At 35.5% G+C, this 12254-nt stretch overlaps 1 protein-coding gene across 4 annotated transcripts in view; it reads left to right on the top strand.

The window, feature by feature from the left end:
* HIBCH (3-hydroxyisobutyryl-CoA hydrolase) overlaps positions 1-12254 on the top strand; it is a 117823-nt gene that overhangs the window by 44424 nt on the left and 61145 nt on the right. For all 4 annotated transcript variants that reach the window (XM_027054613.2, XM_053215443.1, XM_053215442.1 and 1 more), the window contains 3 exons: positions 2275-2415; positions 4165-4249; positions 7162-7242. In XM_027054613.2, coding sequence (XP_026910414.1) covers positions 2275-2415; positions 4165-4249; positions 7162-7242 — 307 coding nt within the window. The remainder of the gene's footprint in view (positions 1-2274; positions 2416-4164; positions 4250-7161; positions 7243-12254) is intronic.

Genomic DNA, 12254 nt, shown 5'->3' with positions numbered 1-12254 from the left:
AAAAATGCTTAAGCTTAGTGAGGAGGGCACGTCAAAAGCCAAGATAGGTCAAAAGCTAGGCCTCTTGCACCAGTTAGCCAGGTTGTGAATGCAAAGGAAATGTTTTTGAAGGAAATGAAAAGTGTTACTCAGGTGAACACATGAATAAGAATGTGAAACATCCTTATTGCTGATAAGGAGAAAGCTTTAGTTGGGATAGAAGATCAGACCAGCTACATTTCCTAAGGTCAAACCTAATCCAGAATAAGGCCTTAACTGTTCAGTTCTATGAAGGCTGAGAGAGGTGAGGAAGCTACAGAAGAAAAGTTTGAAGCTAGCAGAAGTTAGTAATGGGGTTTAAAGAAGGCCATCTCCATAATGTAAAGATGCAAGGTGAAGCAGCAAGTGCTGATGGCAAAGGGCAGCCAGTCATCCAGAAGGTCTAGCTAAGATAATGAAGGTGACTAATAAACAAGATCTTCAATATAGATGGAACAGTCTTCTGTTGGAAGAAGAGGTCATCTAAGACTTTGATAACTAGAAGTCAATGGCTGGCTTCAGAGCTTCAAAGGATAGGCTCACTTCCTTGTTAGGGGCTAATGCAGCTGTTGACTTTAAGTTGAAGCTAATACTCATTGATCATTCTGAAAATCCTGGGGCACCTAAGAATCATGCCAAATCTACTCTGCTGTGCTTTATAAATGGAACAACAAAGCCTGGTTGAAGCACAGCTGTTTACAACATGGTTTACTGAATACACATACACACATTTACGTATATACATGTATACATGTGTATACATGTATATATGTAAAATGTTTATTAATGTTTGTTTGCTTTTGGGAAAGCATAAGCAGGGGAGGGGCAGAGAGAGGGGAACAGGATCTGAAGCCCTGATGAGCCCAATGTGGGGCTCGAACTCAAGAACCAAGATCATGATCTGACCTGAAGTTGGACACTCAACCGAGTGAGCCATTCAGGTGCCTCCTCAATATTTTAAGTCTATCGTTGAAACCTACTGCTCAGAAAAAAAGATGCCTTTCAATATACTGCTCATTGACTATGCACCTGGTTGCCCAAGAACTTTGATGGAGCTTGCTAACACAGCATCTATTCTGCATCCCTGGGTCAATGAGCAATTTTGAATTTTCAAGGCTTATTATTTAAGAAATACATTTTATAAGACTATAGCTGCCATAGAGAGTGAGTCCTTTGGATCTGGGCAAAGTAAATTGAAAACCTTCTGGAAGGGATTCACCACTCTAGATGCCATTAAGAACATCCGTGATTCTTGGGAAGAGGCCCAAAGCTAGCAACATTCATAGGAGTTAGAAGAAGTTCATTCTAACCCTCATGGATGATTTTGATGGGTTCAAGACATCAGTGGAGGAAGTAACTGAAGATGTGGTGGAAACAACAAGAGACCTAGAATTAAAAGTGGAGCCTGAAGATGTGACTGAATTGCTGCCATTTCATGATCAAACTATGAAGAAGGAGTTGCTTTTTATGGATGAGCAAAGAAAATGGTTTCTTGAGATGGAATCTACTCTTGATGAAGATGCTGTGAAGATTGTTGGAATGACAACAAAGGATCTAAGACTGTTACATAAACATAGTAGATAAAGCAGCTCCTTGAGGTTTGAGAGGATTGACTCTAATTTTGAAAGCTCTGCTGTGGGTACACTGCTATCAAACAGCATTGCATGCTACAGAGAAATTGTGAAAGGAAGAGTCCTTCAATACAGCAAACCTGGCTGTTGTCTTATTTTAAGAAATTGCCACAGCCTCCCCAACCTTCAGCAACTTCCACCCTGATCAGTCAGTAGCCATCAACATTGAGGCAAAACTCTCCACCAGCAAAGATTCTGACTCAAAGTGCAGATGATCATTAGTATTTACTAGCAAAATTCCTTTTTTTCCCCCCTTTGCACAGTGTCAGCTTTATGCAGTCATAAAGCAAGGTTGACATAATTATCAAGCATGTGTTTAACTTGGCTTCTATAGTGTGGCCTCTTCTCTCCCTTTAGTTGTGGAGTTTGTTCTGTCAGCCTTCAGGTTGATTTCTGGGGGTATTTAGGATGAACTGATAGTTATCTAGTTGTGTTCATGGGACACACATAACTGTTATATGCACTGGGGGAAAAATCATTTGAATTTATTGCAGTATTTGCTTTATTGTGGTGGTCTGGAGCTGAATCCACAGCACCTCTGAAGTATACCTGCATATGGTTTAATATTGGCTTGTGACAAAATCTTAATGAATTTCATCCTAGGCTTAATCTTTTTTTTACACAGAGAAGGTCTATGCACATGGATGCAGCAGGAGAAGTACTACTGGAAAGAAGAGGTTGTGCAGGAGTGATAACACTAAACAGACCAAAGTTCCTAAATGCATTAAACCTTAATATGATTCGGCACATTTATCCACAACTAAAGGTTTGTGATTTCTTTAAATTATATGGATACTTTAAAAAATGTATCCTTCGGGGCACCTGGGTGGCTCAGTCGGTTGAGTGGCCAACTTCAGCTCAGGTCATGATCTTGGACCCCATGAGTTCGAGCCCGTGTCAGGCTCTGTGCTGACAGCTCAGAGCCTGGAGCCTGCTTTGGATTCTGTATCTCCCTCTTTCTCTGCCCTTCCCCAACTTGCTCTCTCTCTCTCTCTCTCTCTCTCTCTCTCTCTCTCTCTCTCTCTCTCTCCCCCCCCCTCCCTCTCCCTCTCCTCTCTGAAAAATAAACAAACATTAAAAATAAATAAGAATGTATCCTAAAAGAACATTTCTGGGATTCTCTTCCATGGAATCTTTGGGATCAGTGCCCAAGCCCCACTGATTTCTTGTCTTCGTCCTTTCCCTATGTGATTATCTTGAAGCATCCCTAATGACGGGGACTTCATGACTTCCTGAGAGCTCCTTCCACTTTTCCATAGCTCTGAGTTTCTTCCTGTGTTTTGCCACTGTGCTTCTCTGACCTTTTAACCAGTGATAATAGTTCTGCCTCTTGGGACAGGAGTATACAAATCTAACGTTCCATGTGACAGCATTTCGACACGATTCTTAGAGAAGGCTATAAGCTTTTCTATTCTAAGTGAACTGCATGGTGCTGTGGAAAAGCATGACTTGTAGTTGGACTACTTTGTTTGAAACTTGGACTTCTGTTTATTAACTCTTCAGCTTGGGAGTGTTCATCTTTCTGTCCTTCATTTACCTCAGCCGTGAAATGGGGATTATAATATCTCACAGGATTATTGTGAAGTGAAATGGTGTACCTAATATGGTCAGCCACAAAGACTAATTCTCCCCTGGTTACAAGTTCCTTAATTTTTCATTTGATGAGTTTGTCTTTTATTTCCTTATGTCCGTTTGGGACACTTTATAATATGTCTTTAAATGTAATAAAGAGAAATCAAGTATTTCAGGTTGGAGTGGACCAGAGTGGAAGAAAGTAGAAACTTCCATGTTAGAATGCCATATTTCTATTAATGTAATCCAATATTGCATTAGTCTTTTGGACAGCCACATCCATCCAGCTACACCTCTTCCTTGTGTGTTTATATTTTTATTCTCAAGTGTAGAATTTATACAGCTCCTGTTAATTTTTTGTCTCTGGTTAACTGATGTTTTAGTGAATAGTCTTTTGAATTGCCCTTGGCTCTTGATTCTTTCATCCTGATTATTTATTAGTTGCCCCTGCCAACCTCAAATCACTTCAAGATTTAATCAGTATTGTGGTTTCATTCTATTGCTTATAAATTTGTCAGTAGGTTGGAGCCCTATATTACCACAATAGAAAGGTTCTTGTTCAGTTTATCAACAGTCTTTGGACTGATTTGTTCACCAGATTTATAAGCTTCTGGGATGTATATTTAAGCCCATCTTCTTTCATCTTGGTCTCAAAGTTGTCATGGCAAAGATTCTTCAGATATCATCATACAATTTGGATCACAAAGTGTATTCATCTAGCAACTTTGTTGGAATAGTCTCCAATTTATGTCAGAAAAGAAAATGAAGTTAGGATCCATTCTTTTGGATGTACTTTATAAAGCTTGTACTTTATGTGTATTGACATATATTTATCTATACATGTATATGTGTGTATCCATATGTGTATATAAATGCATATAGATTTTTTAAATGAGTTTTCATTTATAGTATGCTTTTCCCATTTTCTTTTCAATTTGGATAGAATTGGGAACAAGATCCTGAAACTTTCCTGATCATTATAAAAGGAGCTGGTGGAAAGGCTTTCTGTTCTGGGGGTGATATCAGAGGTAAAAACTTTTCCTCCTCTTAACCTAAATGCTTTTTTCCCTGAGTAGAACTGATAAAACCAACAGGAAATTTTTGTAGTACTTTGTAATTTGCTTTACTTAGAATTTTTTTTATTATAATGTCTTAGCTTTTGTAGTTAATATTAGAAAAATGAGAATAGCATTTTTTTAAACTATGTATGTGCTCTTCATATATCCTGTCTTTCAACCTAAATCATCCTAAACAAAATGTATAGTTATGGTGTGTGAGTCCACTTTTTATTTTAGGTTAGCTGATATTCAGCAATTCAATTTGTTCTATAACCTGACAATCTGGCCATGTTGAGTGACTTGTCATTGTCCAAATATGACATTCTTTCACATATCTCCTTGACTGTGCTTGTGCTTTTCCCCAGTTCATGATCCCAAAGCAAGAATGTACTTATACATTTATCCTATTGTCAATGTATTTTTACAGACGTTTAAAAACGTTGAAATGAGTTAAAAAGATTAATTCTCCTTTCTAATTCTTTAGGTCAATCTGTATACATATAACTATTAAAGACAAAAGAAAGAAGAAATGTATATTCTCAGGATCAAAGTCATGTATTTATCATCACCACTGGTGATGATATTTCAGTATTTAATATATACTGAAACTGTTTTTACACTTTGTAATGAAATTGGTAGAGTTCAGGGATGGTTTTTTTTCCTTGAGTTTTTATCGTGTGTGTGTTATTTATTTATTTTTGTATTGTGTTAAGGCAGTACTGTTTCTATTATATTTGGAATAGGAAAAACAAGCTTGATTTAGGATATAATTTTAGGTACCTATTAAATTTTTTTATTATTAAATGTGATTTATTGTCAAATTGGTTTCCATACAGTACCCAGTGCTCATCCCAACAGGTGCCCTCCTCAATTGCCCATCACCCACTTTCACCTCTCCCCCACCCCCCATCAACCCAGTATTTAAGAATCTCTTATGGTTTGTTTCCTTCCCTCTCTGTAACTTTTTTTCCCCCCTTTTCCTTCCCCCATGGCCTTCTGTTAAGTTTCTCAGGATCCACATATGAGTGAAAACATATGGTATCTGTCTTTCTCTGCCTGACTTATTTCACTTAGCATAATACCCTCCAGTTCCCTCCACATTGCTGCAAATGGCAAGATTTCATTCTTTCTCATTGCCAAGTAGTATTCCATTATATATGTAAACCACATCTTTATCCATTCGCCAGTTGATGGACATTTAGATACCTATTAAATTTAAAGTAACTTGAGTGTTAAAATTTCAGTTGCTTAGATAGATTTGTTAACTGAATTGTGTTTGAATTTATTGTTTTGCCCACAACATGAATATATTTAAAAAAATGTTTTTCAGCATGGAGCTAACCTTTATTGTGGAGTTGAGCCTATGATCTTCATAGTTTACAGACAGGCAGAACCTTACGTATTGTTTTTAGCTTCTTCTAACTGTGAGCTATTTTTACATACACATTTAACTTTATATTATATATATAAATATATATATGTAAATGTATATATATATAAGTATATATATATATATTGATATTTGGAGGTACAGTTACAAGTTACAGATTTAGTTTATGTGTATAAAGAAGTGGTCTTCAATTCCAGGAAATTTAGTTGCTTTAAAGATGTTTATTTAGTCCAAGATGATAAGTGGGCACTCAGAAAAAAAAATTTTTTTAAACGCTATTCATTTAATTTTAACTTCTATGGAATTAATTGATTAGAATAAGATAAAGAGGAAATCAAAGATTTTTGAGGTAACAGCTTCATTCCATAGGCAATATAATTTGCACTTTTGTCATTTTAGAATTGCTAAATAGTGGTAAGAACTGAATAAGAAATAATAGATGAGGGTTTGGGGGCATGCGTATATCAGTGAAATACCATTAATGACAAAAAATAGACACCAAAACTTTCTTTTAAAAACAAGAAAAAGAAGTCAACATTTGGAACATTTTGAAAGAAAATATATCAGTTTTCTAGAATTAGTCTAATTACCTATAGTCAATTTTTAGGTAACTCTTTCCCATAGAAGAAATATGTTTATATTTTAATTTGTATTTTAGTAGATAATTCTTAGAAAGGGTGCCTAGGTGACTCAGTTGTTTGAGTGTCCGACTTGGGCTCAGGTCATGATCTCGCCATTCCTGAGTTTGAGCCCTGCATGGGGCTCTGTGCTGACACCTCAGAGCCTGGAACCTGTTTCAGATTCTGTGTCTCTTCCCCTCTCTCTGCCCCTCCCCTGCTTGCAGTCTGTCTCTCTCTGAAAAATAAATAAAAAAGACACTTAAAAAAACATTAAAAAGACTTAAAGAGGAAAGGCATATAATCTTACAGTATATGGAAGAGAATGGTTTGGTAGTAGTCTTAACATTGACTGGACTAGGAATACAGTGGGTGCTCAGTGTTTCATGGTGAAATGAATGTGGCAGAAATATTTAACTAGACAGAATATATTGTACTGTGTGTATGGGTACATGGATACGCATGCACACACGTGCTTATATTTCTCTGTGTGTATGTATAATGTACTTTGTGTTAATATATGTTACCATTGGAAATGTATATCCAGCAAATCTTTATTTGGGTGCTATAGAAAATAGTCAAAATAAAATGGTAGCAATATATAAGTTCTAAATTAGGTATAGCGCTTTGTAAGAAATTCTTAAGAATTTTTGCCTTGAAGTTTTGACTTTGAATATGGATCTGGGGCTGTGTCTGTGGCAAGGGCACTTCAAAACTTTAACAAACCATTCTAGAGTTTCCCCTGGTACTTAATATCACAGTATTTTAAATTTATTCTCTTTCTCTTTGACAGTGTTAACTAGAAAGCACTTTATTAAAAAATTACAATCTTTTTCCCTTTCTTCTCCTCTTCTTTCCTTTTTTTTTTTTTGTAGTGATCTCAGAAGCTGGAAGGGCAAACCAGAAGATAGCTCAAGATTTCTTTAGAGAAGAATATAGGCTGAACAATGCCATTGGTATGTGTGTTCCTCTGAGAGCTTTAAAAATGGAATCAAGATATGAGCTGCAGTGTCAATTGTTAAAGATACAATCAGTAGACATTCTTATTACTCTTTCTACTCTTTCATAGACTATATGTCAGGCATAAATAAAGCTGATTAAACTATTCTGACTGCTCATTCCAGAACAATTCATACTTTAATATTAGTAAGCTATACTTAGTTACTGTATGTCCTACACTCAGTATGAAAACATGGATTCTGATTATATCGCTGGCTTTCTTAGAAAACAAAAATCTTGGGCCTCAGTTGTCTCTGTAAAATTAAGTACCGTTTCCTAATTCTTCAGGAACTCTGGGATGAAAATGCCTTTATAGTTGATGTTCCAAGTTTCATTGGAAGTGAAGCAGTACTTTTATCAAGCATGTGCTTCAAATGTTAAGTTGCAGGGAATAATATAATAAATAATTGTGTACCCACCAGCCAGAATGAACAGACATTAATATTTTATTTTTGCTTGATGTTTTAAGATGTATTTAGAAGGGATAAAATACTACATGTTTTAAACTTATACTTTAGTTGGCTCTGTTGTTTTCCTTAGTGCCATTCTTTTCTCTCCCCAGAAGCAACCATTATCTCTCCTCAAGGAGCAACTGTTGTCGTTAGTTTTTAGTGTATTCTACTAGACCATACTTAATATTTTTACTGTATATTTATGAACAAAAGTAGTATTACTGTGTGGTTTTGAAATTTATAGAAGTAACATCTTACTATGTATACCAGTGCATAAGTTGTTTTTAATAACATGGAACGAAACTGTTGGGTAGTATTCTGTATTATGAATGTATCCCACATTACTTTTCTGTTCTACATTAATTAATATTTTAGGTTATTTCAAATTTTTACTAATACAGATATGGTCCCCTTAGTGTCTATGTACAAAAGTTTCTCTAGGAATAATAGAAGCAGAATGGATGGATCATAGTTTATAGGTCTTCAGCTGTTTCCAGATTCTTCTCTAAAGTACAAGACTTTATTTTTTGCATGTTGTTTCCATCATTTTTTTGTGTTAAACTTTGTATGTTTAATATCTTACTGTGGCTTTAATTTGTATTTCATTGCATATTGGTGAGATTGAAGGTGTTTTCTTTTTTTTTAATGTTTATTTATTTTTGAGAAAGAGCGTGAGCGGGGGGAGGGCCAGAGAGAGGGAGACCCAGAATCAGAAGCAGGCTCCAGGCTCTGAGCTGTCAGCACAGAGCCCGATGCGGGGCTCGAACCATGAACCGTGAGAACATGACCTGAGCCAAAGTCAGACACCCAACTGTCTGAGCCACCCAGGCGCCCTGATAGAAGGTGTTTTCTTAAGTGATCATTTAGATTTTCTTTTCAGTGTCATCCTTTCTTCATCTTTCCGTTGGATTGTCTTTTTCTTACTGATTGTGTAGGTCTTTATGTATTCTGGATTCCTCGTTTTTGTAAACTATACATACTTCTCTCTGTTTGCTACTTCAGGTTATTTTTTGGTATATCTAAGTTTTTTATTTGATGAGTTGAAACGCATATATTTTCCTTTATGATTTATGCTTTTTTGCATTAAACCGTGTAACAACACTGAGGTTATTAAGATGTTGTCATATTTTCTTTTAATAGTTTCAATATTTTGTTTCTTTGTACTCTAAGTCTTTAATGTACTTGGGATAGTTTTTTGCATGTGACATCCTTTAACTTTTAGTTTTCAGCTAGAAAGCCAGATGTTGTGATTTCTTTTATGTGTAAATTTCATGCCTTTTTCACTGATGTTAATGATACCTCTGTCAGGTATCAAGTTCTTATATGTGACCTGGTCTGTTTCTGGGCTTCTTTGTTCAGTGGTCTATTTGTACTTATGATGAAACTACAGTGTCACAATTATTACAGCTGTAAGATATGTTTCTATCTAGTAGTGTAAGTTGCCTTTGTTGTCTTTTAGAATTGTCTTGGCTACACTTAGGCTTTTGATCTTACATATGAATTTTAGAATTTTAGTTTTATTTTGTCTGGCTCTACAGAAGATTCCATTGAGGTTTTGATTGGAATGACAATTATAGGTTAGGGTGAATTGACGTCTTTCATGTTGAGTCTTCCCATCTATGCGTGTGGCATATCTGTATGAACACATAAAAACTTGTGGAGTTAATAGTTTGCGTACCATGAAACTCACCCATTTCAAATACATAATTCAATAACTTAGTAAACTTGGGTAACTCTTACCCTAAACCAATTTGGAACTTTTCATCAGATTTGACTTTTTATATCCTTGAATAATGTTTTGTAACTTTATTCATAAAGATCTTCCTGCTTTTTTTTTTTTTTTAAGTTTTATTCTTAGGTAGCTTACTTTTTTGTTACTACATTTAGTTGTAATTTTTACCGTTAAATTTTGTAATTTACTGTCTTTGGCATATTGAAGTGATTTGAAATTTAAATTTGGTTCTTATATCTAGCAGCCCTGCTGAAATTTGTTATTCTAATGATACTTCTATAGATTCTCTTGGCTTTTCTACATAGGCAGTTATACCATCTGCACATAATTTTTTTTCACCTCTGTCTCTACAATTTTTATATTATGAATTTTCCTATATTTTGGGGATAGGACCTCCGTTACAATGTTGAATGATTGTAGTGTTATTTCTGATGTCCATGGGAAAGCTTTTACAATTTTAATTTTTAGTATTATCTTTTTGTAGACATTTATTTATTTATGTATTTATTTATTTATTTTACCAGGTTATGGATATTACTTCTATTGCAAATTTGTTAGGGGTGTTTTGATTTTTTTGTGCAGTGGTAGTGGTGGTGCTTGTTATCCTGTACTTGAGCATGCTTTTTCTCTCCCTCTCCTGGAAGGAATTTATTGACTTCCTGGCTCAGCAGATGGGTTTTCTAATCATGTTTTGCATATCCAATAGCTCTTCCTAGCATGAGCTTTTATGCAGGTAGTCCATTTCATAAATTATATGGCCTAGAATTTATTTAAAAAAAATTTGTTTTCTAATGTTTGTTTATTTTTGACAGAGTGTGAGCAGGGGAGGGGCAGAGAGACAGGGAGACACAGAATCCAGACCAGGCTCCAGGCTCTAAGCTGTCAGCACAGAGCCCGACATGGGGCTCGAACCCACAAACCACGAGATCGTGACCTGAGCCAGTCAGAGGCTTAACTGACTAAGCCACCCAGGCACCCTTAGAATTTCTTTCTGACTTAAAATAAATACACACTCACTCACAATTATTGGCTGTAGCTTCTCCTCAGCTATTGATTTTGGGTTTGTTATGGCACTGATGGATATCCTTTGTTTGGCTTTTAACTTGGATGTGCATTAAAAAATTTTTTTTTCCTAGAATTTATATATCTTTGAAGTAGGAGTGGGGAAAAGAGGCTGTTTCTTGATTTAACTCAGTGAGCTGGATTGAATGGACATCTCTCACTTCTTTAAGTCTCAAATTCTGTGTATCGGATTTACTTAGAATGGCTTACTCATTTTGAAAATTTATACCAGTGATATCCAATAGGACTTTCTGCAATGATGAAATTATTCTGTATCTGTGTTGTCCAACGTGATTGCTACCAGCCACATATGGCTAATGAGAACTTGAAATGGGGCTAGTGTGAGCAAGAAACTGAATTTTAAATTTTACTTAACTGTAATTAATTTTAATTTAATAGCTACATTTGGCTAGTGGCTACTATATTAGTGCAGTTCTATACTAAATAAAAGGAGATAGGAGAAAACCTTGAAGCAGTTGGGTAAAAAAATAGGAAGCGTTCAAGGTTTAATTTCTATACATTGTAGTGACCTATTTTAGCTAATAAGGAATTTGACAGATTGTGGCTTTATGCACTGCATCAATTAGCTTCTAATGTTTTATGTCTGAAATATATATATCTATAGCTGAAATGGGGGGATTGTGTATCTCCATCCCAATAGAGAAACTTCTTTCCATAGTTTCTAGGGAATTAGAGTTCTGTAGGGAATTGCAGTTCAAGATTGAAGGGAATTCTAGCTCAAGACTGAAGGCTGTGGAAGTCCTTGCAAATATGAAATCAGAATTACATTAATTCTGGAATTGTGCTTTGATGGCTTATTTGGCAAATTGGAAACATTTACAGAACTGCTAGTTGTGTTAAAACTGTAGTTTTACCCTTCTACATTACATGGAATATTACTCAACCTTAAAAAAAGAATGAGATCTTGCCATCTGTGACAATATGGATGGACCTGGAGGGTATTATACTAGATGAAAAAGGAGAAAGACAAATCCCGTATGGTTTCACTTATATGTGAAATCTAAAAAACAAATGAATAAACAGACAGCAGAAACAGACCCATAAATACAGAGAACAAACTGATGGTTGCCAGAGGTAAAGAGGGTAGAGGCATGGGTAAAATGAGTGAAGCGGGGAGTGAGCAATACAGTCTTCCAGTTATGGAATGAATAAGTCACAGGAATAAAAGGTACAGCCCATTGAGAATATAGTCAATGATATTATAGTGGCATTGCATGGTAACAGATGGTAGCTACAATGGTGGTGACCATAGCATAATGTATATAAACTTGTTGAGTCACTATGTCTTACACCTGAAACTAATATAACGAACGTTGTATGTTGACTACACTTCAATCAAAAAGGAAAAAAAAAATAAAGTCCAAAAGAGAAACCAAAAAAACTGAAGTTTTTTTTTTTTTTGTGGTCTTCACTAAGGAAGTAATATTGGCAACAAGCTGTAACAGAAGCTCAGTGATTTACATTTTTGTTATATTATAAGCAACTCCCCCTCTCAGAGGAAAAAGAAAAAAGGGAAAGGAACAGAGTAAAATTTTACAGAATTTTTGAGCTGAAAGGAACTTCTGAGGCCATATATTCTCATTGTTTAATATTCTCATTGTTTAATAGATGAGGAAACTTACATGTGTATCACATACACATATATGTGCATATACATTAACTTGTGTGTGTGTGTGTGTGTGTGTGTGTGTGTGTGTGTGTG

This window comes from Acinonyx jubatus, chromosome C1, assembly GCF_027475565.1.
Source record: "Acinonyx jubatus isolate Ajub_Pintada_27869175 chromosome C1, VMU_Ajub_asm_v1.0, whole genome shotgun sequence".
In the NCBI taxonomy this organism is placed as follows: domain Eukaryota; kingdom Metazoa; phylum Chordata; class Mammalia; order Carnivora; family Felidae; genus Acinonyx; species Acinonyx jubatus.
The sequence above is the reverse complement of the archived record's forward strand: the minus strand, read 5'-3'. Positions and strand labels throughout refer to the sequence as shown.